Here is a 17,876-nt window from a genome sequence, read left to right on the forward strand (position 1 = left end):
GCCAAGCAACAGAAACATTTTTAATATATTTGAAATAGAAAGTATAGGGACAGAACTATAGGCTAGACAAAACAAAAAATGGAAAATTGCCATATACTGAGGCAGGCAATTTAGGCGAATATAAAGATACAGATCTGACTCATTTTAAGGGGAAAAAAAATCACTGTTTCTTTATTGTAATAGGTAGAAAGAAGAGAATTCATGTGTTTGTATACTAAAACATTTATTTAAAACATTTTGAAAAATAGGTTTCTGTGGTTCTTAGTAAAATAAAAATTTACTACAATCTAACTTTTATCACTCATGCCAGTTCCTCTCTATAATATCTTCATTAAAGCTCCAAATTTCATCATGGTACTCCCATTTTAAGTGGCATCCACCTGGTCAGAAAAGACCACAGTTTTTTCTTATGTGTTTTAGGGTTGCAGCTACTCTCTCATGGTCTCTAAAAATGGCTTATTAAAACAATACTTTTGTTTATATTATCAATATTTACTGAGTTACTTAAAATTAAAAGAATTCTTAAGTTTATTTGTTTTGGGGATAGGGCAAGCAGGTAAATGAGGTCTAGTTCATTGAACTTTGGGTTATCTTCTTGGTAATTAGAAATTGTTCTTGCTTTTACCCTTGGCGTTAAAAACTTTTCAAAATAACCTCTGTTTCTCTGATTTAATAAATTTAATATACTTGGCATAATTGAACCCTTTGTTTTTAAAATAATTCTGGATAGATATTGTAATACTTCAGGTTAATCCTTCAGAATATCTTTCTCATTGTACAGTAGTATTCAAAAAGAAATTGATTGGTTAAATATGTATTGATCCTGTTATATGCCCTGGAAGTCTTTGTTGCTTACTACATGCTTACGATCAGAAACATTTTGCTTTGACCAGGCAACTTTGCCTACAGCAGAAGTGGAAATGATGTTCTTTTAACTAGTCAATTGAAAGCTAAAATAGATTTTTTTGGGAACATTTTTGTTCTACTTTCATGAGACAAATGAAAAACCAATGAGTTGGTATCACAAGCTTATATTTAAGAAGCATTTCTGGGACAATTGTAATAGAGAAAATTGCATAGCAAATCAAGGAAGCAGGGGCAGCTAGATGGCACCACCAGTGAATGAATAGAGCACCAGCCCTGGATTCAGGAGGACTAGAGTTCAAATCTGGCCTCAGATACTTGACACTTAGTAGCTATGTGATCTTGTGCAAGTCACAACCCCAAATGCCATGCTTTTCCCCTCCAAAAATTTTTTTTAATCAAGAAAGCAGAATTCTTGATCCAACTCAACCATTAATGGTATTACCCTGACTTTGATGTTGAATAAGTTACTTCACCTCTCTGAATCTCTGTTCATCTGTAAAATGGGAGATTAAATAATAGCTAAGGTAGAGTCCTTCAAACTCTAGCATTGCTTGATATTCTTCATATCATAGGATAAGTACAGATGATGTCCAATATGGTTGTCCAGTCCTAAAAGACAGTTTGGTGTAAAAGTACTAACTAGAGACCCAGAGGATTTTATTTAAATTCCTTCCTTTATCACAGATTAGAATTTGAGCAAGTGACTTAACTTTTCTGGGCCTCAGTTTCCTCATCTGTAAAATTATAAGATTGGATTAGATGGCCGTTAAAGTTCTTTCTTGCTTTAAAATCTGTGAACACTATTATTCCATGCCTTTTACATTTACATTAGTGTACAAATATAATTGGTATTTATATTGACCACCCTGTAACCTTTCAAGATACCAAAGTGCTTTATGATCAAAGAAAAAATGAATTGTGCTCAGTACAACTTTATTTCATTTTATTTTTTGCTAAACTAATGCTTTGAAAATTAGGAAGCTGAGCAGTATATTTGTATGTTACATCTAATCCGTTAATCAGAATAGTCTCTTCACCAGTCACCCTGGGGAAAAAGTATAAAATTTTAAGATGTACATAGCAAAATGATTGTTGTGCTTATAAATTAGGCAGTATCACTACATCCCAAACTTCCTTTGCAGAATCAAATTGTGATGAAATAGACTGTAATTTTTGCCACTAATGTAATGTTGAATATGGAAAGATTGGAATTCATATTTATGCCTGATTCAAAAAATGAGTGATGCTGAGAGACCTTTTTCCAAACTTCTCAGCCTTAACTATATATAGAAAAGAATAAACAAAGACACACAAATTCCAATTCGCCATTTATCTTAGTCCAAATCTCTCATTGGAGGCTGTTTCTGAAGCTAATGAGAGTATTGAACCTAAGACAAGCAGAGAATTAGACTCATGGGACACAATCTGATTTGTGGAAAACTATTTCAACCCATATGTGTATAAATCTTTCCACCCACATGAACAGAGCTCCTCCATTTTCCTTCCTCTCAAAATATATTTGAAGAGGCAGAATAAGAAAGAGAGAGGAAAACACACCAAATACTTGAAAGTAGTCTTTGGTCAGTTGTTTTAAGTAATAATTCAGAGATTAAAGCTTAACAGTTGTGTTTTTCTGCTCAGTTCCCTGAGGATGAGGGAGGAAAGGGAATAAAGCAGCAGGTGCTGAATTAGAGAGTATATGTAATGACCTCAGTTCAGAAACTGTGTCTAGACCAGGGATGGAAGATGTTTTCACTATTTGATGCATTTTCAGAGTATACCTGTTACCAGTGTGTGCAAAGATGACCTTAGATAATTGCAATCCACAGAGGTGGATAACGCAAATGAATCACACTTTAAGAAAAAAGTGGCCAGTAGAAAGAACTTTGTTTCTCACTGTGGTGAGGCATGGTGAGATTACATAACATTTACTACTCCTACTCTATCTGGAGACACAGTCCCTTGTCCCCCCAGAGAGGGTGAAGGATTTTCCACTCATTTTGCCTTGCATCAGAGTGCAGATGTTGATTGCTTCAGAAGAAAGCCATGCTCGTTTTCATGGCATTGCAAATTATAAGGAAGTACTTCTAAACTGGATTTTACAATGGGATTAGCATTTATCAGTGATTGTTTGATGTGTCTCTGATGGGGAAATGAAGTTTATTGTTCCCCATTGTTTCAGTGAGGACTGAATATTTAAAATTAAAAAGAAAAAATATAATGATCATGCACTTCCTTTTTTAATTTTTGCCTTTGTAATTTCCAGTGCCAAACACAGTGCCTGAAGTATAGTAAGCTTTGAATGAATTCTTATTGAATCTAACCTAACTAACCTAATTGAACAAAGCAAAAAACAAAAGAAAGAAACCTTAATCAATTTGGGGGCAGTTGGAGAAAAAGAAATCAGGATTGTTGTGAATTTAGTATTTTAGAATTGTGAAAAGGTAGAAATAATAATTTCAGGAATTCAGGCATCTAGGTATCATCCAGTGTCCTTTTTACTATGCAGTTATCCCTCATTTGTAAATTTACATTTGAATTAAAATGAGGGCTTCTATAGTATCCTTAAGAATGCTTGGGGGGAAAAAAGTCTTGTGTAAATAGGCTATAGTTTTCCTTTATAATGTTGTTTACTATCATTTTACTTAGAATGCACAGTTTTAAAATATAAGGTAAATTTCAGCCAAACATATTAACTCTGATAAGTCTTAAATGTATTGAGACATTATTTGTGTAGTGCTTTATTTTTTACAATGATGATCAAAAAATAAAATGATTGCATGTATCCTTATGTGAATTTGAAAAAAAAATTGAAATATCTAACTCACAATGGCTATAGAAATTTCAGATGCACATTGACTAATTGATTGCTACTTTTACTGTTCCCATTGTACCAGTGAGGAATCAAAGCATGTTTTTTGTTGTTCATTCCTTTCATTTGTATCCAATTTTGTGACACCATTTGAGGCTTTCTTGGCAAAGATACTGGAGTGGTTTGCCACTTCCTTCTCCAGGTCATTTTATAGAGGAGGAAACTGAGGCCAACAAGGTTAAGTGACTTACCCAAGGTCATACAGATAGTAAGTTTCTGAGGTCATATTTGAACTCATGTCTTCCTGACTCCCTGCCTGCTGCTCTAACAATGCAAAAAGGTGGAAAATTACTTGTTCCTGTTTACATAGTGAGCCAATAGCAGAGCAGAGTTTAAAATCTGGGTACCCTGACATTCTAATTTTCAGAAAGCGTATGCTTATTCAAGAAGATAGTCTAGGTTCTTTAGCTCCTAAACTGTGAAATTAATGGCAAATCTATATATCACAGCTATTTGTCTATCTATCTGTAAAATTTATGAAAAGTGTATTTCTTTAAAATATTTTATTAGTAACCGAATATCATATCAAAGACTCCTTTGACAATCTGTTGAAGCCAATGGACTCTTTCTCAGAATAATGTTTTACAATTTATAAGATTATAATGGAAATCAATTAGATTGAAATTAGAGTTATGAAGTTTAAAAAAAAAGTTCATAGACTCCAGACCCCAGGTTAAGGACCCCTATGTTATAGACAAGTAAATAAACTGTTATGATTCTTACTGTAAGGGTTTATCTAACCCAACCAGTGCCTCTACATATTTTTTAGTTATCCTCTGGTACTTTTATCTCTTTGCAGCCACGGCTGTCTCCAGTGAACAGAATCCTGTAATTATCATAGCTGTAGTTGCCGTGGCAGGAACTATCATTCTGGTCTTCATGGTATTTGGCTTCATCATTGGAAGAAGGTATAGTACACAGTTACACACATTTCTTTCTAGCTTAACTTTTCTAAGCTGGGCCAAACTGTTAGATTGTTTGATTCTGATATGTGAGAATTATTCAATCATAATGAAAATGTTCCTCATAATAGCTGAATAACAGATTAATAGCTGAATAAAAGTATTCAATGTAGAGGAGTAGCTTTGATCCTGGTGTTTTGGATTTTTTGGGTTTTTTGGTCATATGGAGGAATATGTCTAATATGGGTTTTGCGATACAAAATTTGGTTATCTTCAAGTTATATTTTTGCGTATGCAATGCAAAGTACCTAGGAAAACTATTTTAGTCTTGAACCTAATTGAGCAATAGTATTTGGAGATGTGAGCCCAGTGCTAAATTTAAAATAATTGTATTTTTCGGTTGAAAAATTTAGAACCATCATTCATTTGGAGAACAAAAATCAGATTTTTTTCTTTATTCCCTTAGCCTCAGAGCTTTAAAAATTAATGTAACATAATATGTTCACTTTTTCTTTGTGGAACTAACTCCCTATCATTAGATGTATTTTGTAATATGGAAGATTTGATTTTCTAAATTTTAGTTTGCTTGTGAGTAGATGAAGAATATGTACATTACTTGAATTTTCTATTTCATTAGAAACTTAATCATCATCAAATAAGATTTGGATATTTGAAATATGAATGTCTAAATCTCCATATTAGATCATAAAAATTTTCCTCTCTTCCCTTTTTTTAGGCACTGTGGCTATAGCAAAGCTGACCAAGAAGGAGATGAAGAGCTTTACTTTCATTGTAAGTGTTTGGCTTTTCTTTATTAATACATAGCCAAATTATAGTAGAGACTTGATTAGTGGTAATAATTACATGGAAAAAATTACTAAAGCATCATGCTTGGTTTTAAATTAAAAGCTTTAAATGAATGCCCTAAGAGCATTTAAATGGAAAATTTGAAATGAAAAAAAATGCTTGCTTCAATTGAAAAACAAATAAAATGTATGCTGAAATAAACACTTTTCATTCCCTAGGATTTGATACACTTGTAGGCTATGCAGTTATTTTTCTTTGGCATTCTTTCCTTCTGTGGTGTTTTGCTTAAGTATGTCACACCATCCTAATGATTCCCCATGAGATCTTATAATTGATAGCTGCCTGGACAAGTGACTTTCCTCAGGCAAGCTTCTCACTGGGAAACATGGGGTCACCATGTCACCCCACAAATAATGCTAAGCTAAGCTGGTCAAGGATGCTCTCTGTTCTTGCTACTCTAAACTTTATATTACTGATAGATATCATATAAAATATAGTTAGTGTAAATAGCACAGGAAAAATAAGGCACATAATTACTTTGTTTTCCATCTTGTGTTCTTAAGATATATATCTTATTATGAAAGTTCATATTTCTATATCAGCATATTATATCAGGATACTTTTCATACCATAAAATTTGTATATTCTTGAAGTCAGTAAGTTTTGGGTACTTTTAAATTCTGGGCCCAGAATTTGTCATTCTTTTTTTTTGCTAGATATTTAAAACTTTTCATTAGCTGTACAGAGAGTCTGGACAATAGAAATAAGGGGAAATAAGACTATATACAAATATTGATTTTTATCCAGAGAAAAATAAAAGTATGCCAATAAAGCATATCATATAATTCATTTCAGTTTTGACACCAAATAATTTTATTTTTATTATAAAAGGCCAGTGTCCTCTTTTCACTGAAATAAAATAATAGCTATACCATTTCATTCTTTGCCCCTACTACGTGTAATCTTGTTTTATGCTGCTCGACAGGCAATAATGGTAAAAAGGCAGATCTCAAAGAAGTGGCATAAAAATGACATCTCTCACTGCTTTTTATTTTAAATATTGGGTTTTAAGTGGTATGATGGTATATAACAAGATTATGTCATGTAAGTTTCTTATGGTCACTAACAATAAATGAGTGAGAACAAAATGGTAGTATCTAGTATTTGAATTAAGGAATTAATGATTTCAAAAAAAAAACTGAAGGGGCGACCAGGCAGCACAGCGAGTAAGAGCACCGGCCCCAGTGTTGGGATGACCTGGGGATCGAATCCGGGCTCAGATACTTAGTACCACACCCAGAAATAACTGTCCGTGTAAGCTTGAGCAAGTTACTTAACCCCAATTGCTTTAAAAAAAAAAGCACAAAAACCGAAAATGCCTGACTGGATACCAACCTTTTGATAATGTGCCCCTATTCCCTTTAAATGTCTGACCTTTTACTTGTCAGATCCATTACTCACCCATAGTTGGTGTTCCCCCTTCTTAGAGAAAGGGGGCATTATATCACTTAAAAACTAACTTCTAACAATTGACCCCTGGAAAGGGTTGTGGCTACTGTACAAAGGAAATGGATGATCAGATGATGTCACTTCTTTCTTTGTAATTATATTCCCCCCAATGTCTGGCACATAGTAGGTATTTAAAATTTTTTATTGGTTTGATTTTTTTCAGATCTGCCACTCCCAAGTAGACTCTGATCCTCAAGCTAACTCTGAAATGGCTTTTCTTATTCTTAAACTCCTATATTTCAATTTTCTTAAAGTTAGAGAATGCTTAGGAAACTCAAAGGAAGATTTTCCTCCCTGACCTCCATAAATGGAAGGAGCATGGACAACATTGTCCTGGAAATTAAAGAGAGGATCAAAATGAAAATAATTCAGTTTTTAATGTGTCATATATTTGATACTGTTTATGGGGAAGATGGCATGATAAAACAGAGCCTTTCATATTTGACTTGTGATTATCGGTGTCACACAAATAGAATGACGGTTCTCACTTCTCAGCAACAAGTATTTTTTCAAGTACCTAAGAAAAGGAAAGTAATAATAAGGTATCACTTACATGATGCATTTCAATTTGTTTCCTTGTAATAATGCATTTTGAAACTGAGGTAAAATTGGAATTCCAACAGTTGCCTAAACACCATATGCTGAGTTGTCATCGCCTAGTTTTAATATTTTAATGCCATTCATTTATTTCACATTTGACATTCAGTTTTGGACTAGGAAAAACCAATTATGTTTTATTTCCTTCAAACATAGGTAAAATGAGGTTGCCATACAGTAACAGTTTTCATTGACAGCCCAAAATGTTAATGGTGCTGGTTTTCAAATGTTTAACTTTCTTTGGAAATGAAAATCAGTTTAAAACCACCCACACTTATACTTGAGACCAAGAAACTGGCCAGAATATTGAGAGATTGTTTCAGTCATTTCTTTATTATTTGTTTCAGTATATCCAGTTACTCCCAATCCAAGAGTCAGAAAAATTCTCCCAGTGCAGTGAGCATATGATATTATTGATGGCTTAGGATATTTGTAAATCACTCCTTTTAGAGAATACTTGTTCAGGATCACTGGGTGGAAATTCTGGCATTGAATTTACTCTGATGACTGTATCCAGAGTGGGGGTAAAGTACAGCACTAGGGTCACCAGCTATTTACAAGTTGGTGTCTTTTCATTCTTTTCATATATGTACAATTTTCTGATGTGCTAAGACACCAGATTGAATTTTCACAGCAACTTGAAAGCAACCATTTAACTGGCTTTTAGAGCACTGGATTTAATAGAATGTCCAGTCTTTTATTTCAAACCCTCTCAACTTTCCATGGCCCCAAGTGCTATATTTAAAGGTATAAACACAATGGAGGAGTTTTAAGTGAAGCAATTCCAATTTACATTTTGTTTCCTCCTACCACTTTCTTTTAACAATGTCTTCGAATTCAAGCCAGCAGTATTTCATGTTGGTATGCCAAAATAGCTTTGGCCTGTCAAAATGTTTTATGACAGCTTGAATAAAGAACCATCAGAGACACATTTGAGATGCAGAAGGTTACCTCCAATCTAGGCCCCTTATCACAAAAAAAAAAAAAAAAAAAAAAAAAGACAGAGAGAGGATGGTTCATTCTCCATCTGCCTGCCTGAAAACACAATATAGGAGGTTAACCTATTGTTTTCTTCCCCTCTCTCTCTTTCTCTCTCTCCCTCTTTCTCCCTGTCCTCCTGCTTCTTCTCTCTTTTCTCTTTCTATCCTCTCTCTCTGCTTCTTGTCTTCCTCTTTTCTTCTTGTTTTATTTTTGTTGTTCAGCTTTAGTGACAAATGAACATCTGTCAGTTCTATAAACTGCAGCAAAAAAAAAAAAATATATATATATATATAAAACAATCAAATTTGGATAAACAATCAACTCCATGAGGACAAACCTAGAGTTTCAAAATTATTCCATTCTTTTCTTTATATGTTTCTATTTCATTTTTCATTATGCTTTTATCTTTTTTTAAAAAAATCAAACAATTAATTCAATTCCATAAGCATTTATTAAGCACCTACTATGTGCAAGGAACTTAATAAATGTTTAATATTTGATGACATAAACACACTTAAGTTGTGTTGTGATATGTATGGAAATAACATTATTTTAAAAGCATTAAGCTTTAATTAAAAGTTTGTTCAGTTGTTTCCTTAAACAATGGAACTACTGTTTAAGTTCTGACATAATTTTTTTTTCATTGCATTAGTTGACCAAACAGTATGCCAATCATTTTTATCTACATCTTTAATCAAACACTTGGATTGGGAACACATGATTATGAATGGATTCAATTTAAACTTGTCACAATCGTTATTTGTTACCTGCATGTACTGGGTATGATTTAAAGATGATTTTTATCCCTAAAGCCCTTTGTGGTTAAAACATGGCTGACTTTAAGGAGGATGATTGCCTCTTTCCATGTAATAGTTAAGATCTACTAGAGCCCTGTGACAGAAAATCACTGGAATTGTATTCCATGGTGCTCCCTCCAAAATTCCCCCATTCCTGATACCTGGTCACCAGATCCGAAGTGCAGCCTGAATTCTCTTGTCATTTGCCCAGCCATTACTTCACTTTGTGCTCTGTAGATCTGGCCTCAATTGCCCTTGAAGCTGGAGTACAAAGTATGTCTTTTGTGTATACCTCTTTGATTCTGTAATCACAGCCACTAGCATCTTGTATTAATTTTATGTAAATGTCAAGAGTGGTTGAACTTTTTTATATATACAAATAAACCAAAAAGCAAAAGGAAAATGTCTAAATTATTTTAGTATTGCTGTCAAAGAAGTAAATGAACTTCGAGTTAAATTTCTTCATTTTCATATTATAGGCATTTTGCCTGCTACTTTTTTTTTTTTTTGGAATTACCAAAATGTGCCTGAGCCAATTTCCAGGCATCAAGGACACAGAGAAGACGTTCACAATATGGCAAAGTATGCCGTGATAGCAGGGAATCTGAGTAGTCACCAAATCAGATAAGAAGCTTGCCAGAATATTTTGGTGGATATCTTTTTTTTTCATTCACTAGGAAAAGAATGCAGTTTAGCCCTGTTTGAGCTGGATCCCAAGCTTGCCTATAGCTCCAGCATACTGAAGTAGTCTGTTAAAACTGCTCTGAATCAGGTGGTGTGGCTGCAAGCTCACTGTTCCAAGGAGCACTCTGCATAATGAAATTCCTGGGCTGACTGCACAATAAGTGCTTTGCTTCATCACAGTCATGCTTTCTTACATCATTACAGTTAAATTTCCAGGCACCAAAACCTACATTGACCCTGAAACCTATGAGGACCCAAATAGAGCTGTCCATCAATTCGCCAAGGAGCTAGATGCCTCTTGTATTAAAATTGAGCGTGTGATTGGCGCAGGTAAGGCTGTTGTGGCTTCCTTATTCAGCTGTTCCATTTAGCCAAGATCGAAAGTCATACATCATAATGACAGGCAAATAATTATGCCTCACGTATAGAACTTTTGCATTTACTGAAGCTGTTGGGAGCAATGAACCTGCACTTATAAAAATCTTGAGAAAGTGAACCATGTGGCACAAAGAGCTCATAGACTTTTGCTCTTCTGTTGGCTTAAAAAACATTGGAATTTTATAGATGATGAAAAAGTAGCTGTAACTTGTAGCTCAAGAACAATTTGGTGGCACATTTTTTAAAAATTCAAAAAGTCCCTAATTATATTTGTCTAGGATATAAATTTAATTTACTTCTTTGAGCATCCACCATCTTCTGAGGACTTCACATTTCAAATTTATTTCATGTGTGCATAAGAATACAACAGATATGCTTATTATTCAAGGTGTGCAGTGAAATTGGCTGTCAGCTACTTCTCAATTTTAAAAAAATCCTTTATACTTTTCTTAGCTAAATGTTATTTCATGAAAAGATAGATGCCTTGAAACCAGGATGCTGATTTCTGGCACAGGCTGCACACATGAATTACAGGCTTCTTGCTAAGATCTTTTAACAAAGTTTTAGCTTTTATCTTTGGGCGGTGGAGGAGGTAGTGACAGTGGCAATGTTCAGAGTTCCTTCATATGTTATAATGATTCTTATACAACCAGCACCCAATCTAAAAATTCAACTTAAAAATACCCAAAGTTCTGCTAAATAACCCATTGTTTATATCAGATAAGGAACCTATCACGTAGATTAGGCTAGTGAGCTTGTGTGAGTGGACAAAAAACGTCCCTCTTTTTAAACCACTTTATGTTTGATTTAATTCACACCTTCCATTTCACAAATGGCTTCATTGTGTTTGCATTACTTTCAGACCTGAGGATAAAATTAGCCAGCAGCAGGGATGATGTCCATTGTAACCTAGACAGCTTTGCAAAAGCTTTTGAATAGAAATAGCTGCTTTACAGGAAAATGTGTGATTTAGAAGTTTGCTCCATTTACTTTGCAAGAGTGAATGTGGCATGGAATGAGTAGCAATTTACATGTATCTGCCTACTGTTTTACCTCAGGAGAGTTTGGAGAAGTCTGCAGTGGCCGCTTGAAACTCCCAGGGAAGAGAGATGTTGCAGTAGCCATAAAGACCCTGAAAGTTGGTTATACAGAAAAACAAAGACGAGATTTTTTATGTGAAGCAAGCATCATGGGGCAGTTTGACCACCCTAATGTTGTTCATTTAGAAGGGGTTGTCACAAGGGGTAAGTACTGCTTACATCTTTTACTTGACTAATGGGCTGAATGACAGAAATTGCTTTGGTGTATGCATGGTCAGAAATCCAAATTAGGAACATATTTGCATTCTTTTATTGGATTTTCTCTTGATGTCTAACTAAAACAATACCTATTTTATACTACATCCTGAGGGGAAGCAATAGGAAAGGGTTATGCATGATTAGGAGATGAAGATATTTTGTATTATACATGAATACATCTATAAGTATGTATATGTACACATACATATACATTTTTAACTTTCATTTTACTAAAAAGGTCATGCAAAAGAAGATGTACTTTCATATTATCTAAAGTGTCGCTTTCTCTGAGTTCTGTTCTCACAGCAGGAGTCAAGAGAACACTCTGACATTTTGATTTGTATGGTTTAATTTTTTGAATCATGACCATGCTCCATGCAGACATTTAAAGACTTATTAGAGCTTAGTAACAGTGCTGGAGGCATTAGAAACACTCATATTTCAGCTATTCGATCCTAAAAAGAGAACATGTGCTTTATACACACATACTCATGTACACAATGGCACTTCCAATATAGGCTGCAGTTTCTTGGAATATACTGTTCCTTTTTCCCCCCCTTGCTTTTTAGGGAAACCAGTCATGATTGTAATAGAATACATGGAAAATGGAGCCCTTGATGCATTTCTTAGGGTAAGTAACTTAAAATACACACTACTTCAAAATAGACTCTGCATGCTACCAACTGAATGTCACAAACTATTTTTTGCAGTGTAAAATGTGAACATTATAAACATGAACAGATCGGGAATTTATATGAACAAAATCAGATTAAACATCAGGGGACGAGACAGCCTTAAACTAAAGCTTTTCTGAACGTTTAAGTGGTACAATGTGGTATGGCAAAAGTGGTTTTCATTACTGCTAGATATTGAAGTTAAGAACAGATTACCTGAAGCCCCGTAGAGGGAACACATGAACACATGCTATAAAGTAGCATTTCATTTGTTCAGGATGGTGGAAGTCATCATAAAGATATCTGAAATAGAACACAGGGGAAGTTCTAAGAAGATGAGAAAAGTGACAAAGCAATGCAGTGATCTCTGGTCGAAACCACAATATGACTGTGGAGTGTCTTTGGTTATTCTGACAACAAACAAAGGCAAGACAGAAAATGTAGAAATGCTGTACAAATTATTTAGAATAATTTAATGTGATGTGGTTTGTTTCATAAATAAGTTCTAAATAATTTCTGACTCTTTAGTCACAGTTAGTTACATGCTTTCAGTCCCAATGTATACATAAATGTTAGCTTTCAACTATAGACTAGAATGGCAGGCAGAATTCTCTTTTATGGTAATAAAAACAACAATAATAGCTAGCGTCTATATATCATTTTAAGATTTACAAAGAGTTTTTCAAATATTATCCCATTTGATCTTTACAACAAACCTAGGGGGCAGGTGTTACTGTTGTACCCATTTTACTCAAGGGGAAACTAAATCGGGCAGGCTAAGTGACTTTACAGTTGTCACATAGCTAGTAAGTGTCTGAAGGCAGATTTGACTCCAGGTCAAGGGCTCTATCTACCATACCACCTAGCTGCTTGCCCAAGATCAAGTACTGAAATCACCATGATAACAATAGCTGACATTTATATACTAAAAATTTTAAATTTTTAAATTGCTTTTCTCATAACATTGCTGACCCAGTAGTGTGAGGTATGAACTGTATTATTATCCTGATTCTGCAGATGTTAACACTGAAGGTCAGGCAAGTTAAATTATTTGCCTCATTTCACATAGTTAGTAAGTGGTAGAACTGGCACTCAAACTCTGGTCTTCTGACAACAGTTTCAGGGCTCTTTTTATTCTACTACAATTCTGCACTATTTTAGATTTTTTCCCCCTTTATTTAGGATTGGGTAGCATAGCCCAGAGGTGGTCCTTCATCTTCAGTCACTCCACAACTCATTCCCTAAAAAAAGAAGTCATAGGATCATAAATGTTTCTGGATTAGGAATACATGCCAGGCCTACAGGCTATAGAACACAAAGACTATTCCAGATCCTAATTCCCCTAAACCCATTTTTACCACAGATATTTAGATGGCCAACCTTATACATGACAAGAAATAATCCAACCCAATCATTACCATTACCTCCCATTCCCGTGTTTATATGTTTAAGGCTGAGAATAGGACTGGATTAGACTTAGAAACCAACCAGAATTTCCCTCTCTGCCCTTTCACTGAATCACTCTTAAGGCATTAAATAGTTATAAAGAATTGCCAATAAAAAAATCGTCTGAAAAAAAATTTACTATCATAACTCAACCCAACAATTTTGGGGCAGGGATGGGAAACATAATATAACATTTGTTTTTGTGAATCTCTTTATACTATTTTGTAACATTTGTGCCTAATTCTCCAGAACAGTGTTTTTCTAACAGCTTTTATGTTTGGCTGTGCCCATTCTCATGGTGGGCTTTTTCAGCTTAATTATCTGCCTTGGCTATTGACATTTATGATAGTGACCAGATGATTGCTTTCCCATTATGTTCTGTGCTATCTGGATACAGTCTATATAACTGATAAGCTCTAAGTTTATCCTTTTACAAGTGTCTAATATGGTATGGGAATTCAATAAATAATTAATTGCTCCTCTCTGACTAGGAAAGATGGGTTAGTATATAAAAAATATCCCATGATGACATTTTCTCCATCAAAATCGAGTTAACTGGATTTCAACTGTTGTCTTTCCTATAGAAACATGATGGGCAATTTACAGTCATTCAGCTTGTAGGAATGCTGAGAGGGATTGCTGCTGGAATGAGATATTTGGCTGATATGGGTTATGTTCATCGGGACCTTGCAGCCCGCAATATTCTTGTCAACAGTAATCTTGTTTGCAAAGTGTCAGACTTTGGCCTGTCCCGAGTTATAGAAGATGATCCAGAAGCTGTCTACACAACTACTGTAAGAATTTATTTTTTAAAAAAATATATTACTGCGATCCTTCATGTTCTGTGTTTATACTCCATATTTCACCATTAATTGAAATGATTTTAAAAATCATACTGCAACAATAATAATCTTCACAGGACCCTAGAAATGCAAGAATAACTACATGTTTTTAAAATAATGGAGCATCCCTTGTTTTGGATAAATAATTGATCTTCCAACAATCCATATACTCAATACTAAACAGGCCAAACAACTTTGGACTCAGAAACATGTTCGTGTTTTATAGGGATATCTATATTAATACCATATGCATGCTCACAAATAAATCCAGAATGGTCACTTTTTCACAGTCATAATAAGTTAGGAAGGCATTCCGTCTTAAATGATTATTGTTAAGGTTATTAGTGATGATTTGTTGTCTTTTTTTGCTTTTTATTGTGTATGTGACTACTGCTAATGTAAGTGTGCGAGGCACCACTTAAAATATCCTCTAGTCTATTGTACTAGAAAGATAGGAATAGGTACTAGACCTCTGATTTTATTTCATTGGTGTAGAGAATCCTGGATGATGAAAATTTCTCTACCAATGTAGGTAGGCATCTTCTCCATAATTAAAGAGATTTGCCTAGATCACTTAAAGTTTAAATGACTTGTCCAGGGTCACGCAATCAGTATGTGTTAGAGATGGGATTTGAACTCAGTTATTACTGGCTCCAAATCCAGCTCTCTGCCCAACACAGCATGCTGCATCTCTAATTGAGTGTGACTTTAAATTTCTTCAAAAATACTGAAATCAATATAGCTAATTCAGAATACCCTTGTATCCACTATCTAATTTGACCATCAAAACACTTCTGCCAGGAAGGTGTATACACACACACACACACACACACACATATATATATAATCTACATTTTATCCCACTGGATACAAAAAGAGGTTCCACTTTATATTTTTATCCTACATTATTACAAATAGTATTATAGATTCAATGATATTATGACTTGCTACTACAATCCTTCCTCCCTTCAGCCAACAAAGTGATTTCCCTAAAGCACAAATGCAACCATGTCACCCTTCATCATCATCCCACCTCAGGAAACATCAGTGACTTCCAATAGCTTCCAGGATTCAAAGACCTTCATAATCTGTCCCATCTACCTTTCCAGTCTTATTACACTTCACCACAAAATCTTCAATAAAACAACTTCCTTGCTGTTTCATGAACAAGATCCTCCTCTTTGCTCTAGGCATTTTCTTTGGCTGCCCCCATAATGGAATGCTCCATTGCTTCTTGGCTTCCTTTAAGTTCCATACCTTTCATAGAAAGCCTTTCCCAACTTCTTTTAATTGTAATGCCTTCATTTTAAAAAATGTTACCTGTTTATCCTATATATAGCTTGTTTGTATACATCTGTTTGCTTGTTTTCTCCACTTTTAGATTGTAAGATCCTTGAGGACAAGGACTGTCTTTTGTCTCTTTTTGTATTTCAAGCACTTACCAAAATACCTGGCACATAGTAGGCTTTTAATAAATGTTTACTTATTGTCATTGATTTATGGACATGAGTACAATGGATATATCATTCATAATAATATATCATTAATTGCTAATCTCTTTTTAAAATAGGGTGGAAAAATTCCAGTACGGTGGACAGCCCCAGAAGCCATCCAGTACCGGAAATTTACTTCTGCCAGTGATGTGTGGAGTTATGGAATAGTTATGTGGGAAGTAATGTCTTATGGAGAGCGGCCTTATTGGGACATGTCAAATCAAGATGTAAGTTTTACCCAGGCACAAAAATAATGTGCCTATATACATTTATGCTTATGGTGAATTATATGCCTTTAGAGATATATAAATTATAAATCTAAGATTAACACAAATGGGAAAATGACAAAGTAACCTAGTTTTCTTTTAGTAGTGGGATTTTTTTGGTCTTATTCACCTTTGGATGTCATGTGTCAGTTCATTCAGTCTCTCAAAGACCTAGATAACTCACTAAAACTATCACAACCAAATCATTGCTGTCTAAGGTCCTTTCTAACTCGAAATCAATGATTTTATAATCCTAAATTTTATTTCCTTTTGGAGGAAAATATTTTCATACAGAGAGCTTTCTATATTAATGAAATCACAGGCCTCTAGAGAAAAAAAAAAGATTTTGCTCTATATATTACTTTAGGTGGACTTTAAGGAACATGAATTTTTCATCCTCTTCTATAATAATCACAATACTGAACAGAAAAAAATACATAGCGAATTCTTGATTTTTTCTTAATAGATTAAGATCTTGGTGACATAAAATTGCAAAGTAATCAGTCTTCTGCTATATACAGAGTGAGAAAATACAGCTCAATCATGCATCTCAAAACCCTATCTTACATGAATGTGTTAAGGAAAGGATTTTGACTTTATTGGGAAGGATTGTTCTACTGGCATAGTTGAAATAGGAGAATCAGTATAATTATCTCAAATCTACTCAAGTTATAATGTGAAGGACAAATCTTGTGAAATATAACCTCCTTTACAATGAGGAATGCAAACATTGCTAGGCAATTGTAATGTAATGCCAAGGAAAGGCAACTTCCCAGGTTCAAAATACCAGCATAGGTGCTCTCTATTTTATTCAGTGACAAACCAAGAACAGAGAAGATCAAAACATGACATCATTCAAAATACAGCATTTACTAAGTGTGATTAAATAATCTCCAAGTACTACCCCACCCCAGGATCTTCCAATCATTCAATCAATTACAAAGTCCCTGTTCTAAATACTACTCCACCCCTAGGCTATACCTTAATTAAGTCCACCACAAAACCCCTCTTCTCAAATGGAGATTAGTTTCCAAACATAGGTAAAGTACCTTCATTTGTCAATCACAGAGCACAATAAGGTCAAAAGTTCCCCACCCCTGGATCACAATTGAATCTACCCCAGAGTTACATCAAGTTTAAACACAGCACTTAATACCCAAATGGAGGTCTTTTCTTCATCTTGACAAGAGGCAAGTTCTCAGCAATCTTAGTTCCTGGGGAGACAAGGCTTAGCAAGGCCATAAGATACATTGCCAGTCCCTTCATGAATTTATCCTAGAACAGTCCTAGAACCCCTGAACACATTAGCAAAGCCCTCTCCCAGGATTTCTGTAAACATACAACAAGAAAATCCTTCTTCAGGGCTTCTGAACCAACAGAAAGGCTCCCAGACCCCTGCAACAACAGCACTGTCCTTCACCAGTGGACAGTATTCATTCTGTCTGCAGGACAGTCTCCAGACC

At 34.6% G+C, this 17,876-nt stretch overlaps 1 protein-coding gene across 6 annotated transcripts in view; it reads left to right on the forward strand.

Annotated features, from left to right (window-relative positions):
• Positions 1 to 17,876, forward strand: part of EPHA7 (EPH receptor A7) — a 222,669-nt gene that overhangs the window by 185,013 nt on the left and 19,780 nt on the right. For 2 of the 6 annotated variants that reach the window (XM_069077245.1, XM_069077247.1), the window contains exons 8-14: positions 4,539 to 4,647; positions 5,378 to 5,433; positions 10,221 to 10,346; positions 11,453 to 11,638; positions 12,262 to 12,323; positions 14,397 to 14,606; positions 16,225 to 16,374. In XM_069077245.1, the coding sequence (XP_068933346.1) occupies positions 4,539 to 4,647; positions 5,378 to 5,433; positions 10,221 to 10,346; positions 11,453 to 11,638; positions 12,262 to 12,323; positions 14,397 to 14,606; positions 16,225 to 16,374 (899 nt within the window). Of the gene's footprint in view, positions 1 to 4,538; positions 4,648 to 5,377; positions 5,434 to 8,756; positions 9,735 to 10,220; positions 10,347 to 11,452; positions 11,639 to 12,261; positions 12,324 to 14,396; positions 14,607 to 16,224; positions 16,375 to 17,876 lie in introns of those variants that run through there. The other 4 variants (XM_069077246.1, XM_069077248.1, XM_069077249.1 and 1 more) reach the window with 2 other exon arrangements.

This window comes from Petaurus breviceps, unplaced genomic scaffold (assembly GCF_028583685.1).
Source record: "Petaurus breviceps papuanus isolate PSGF00001 unplaced genomic scaffold, PetGlider_PUasm1.0 90977, whole genome shotgun sequence".
NCBI classification, from domain to species: Eukaryota; Metazoa; Chordata; class Mammalia; order Diprotodontia; family Petauridae; genus Petaurus; species Petaurus breviceps.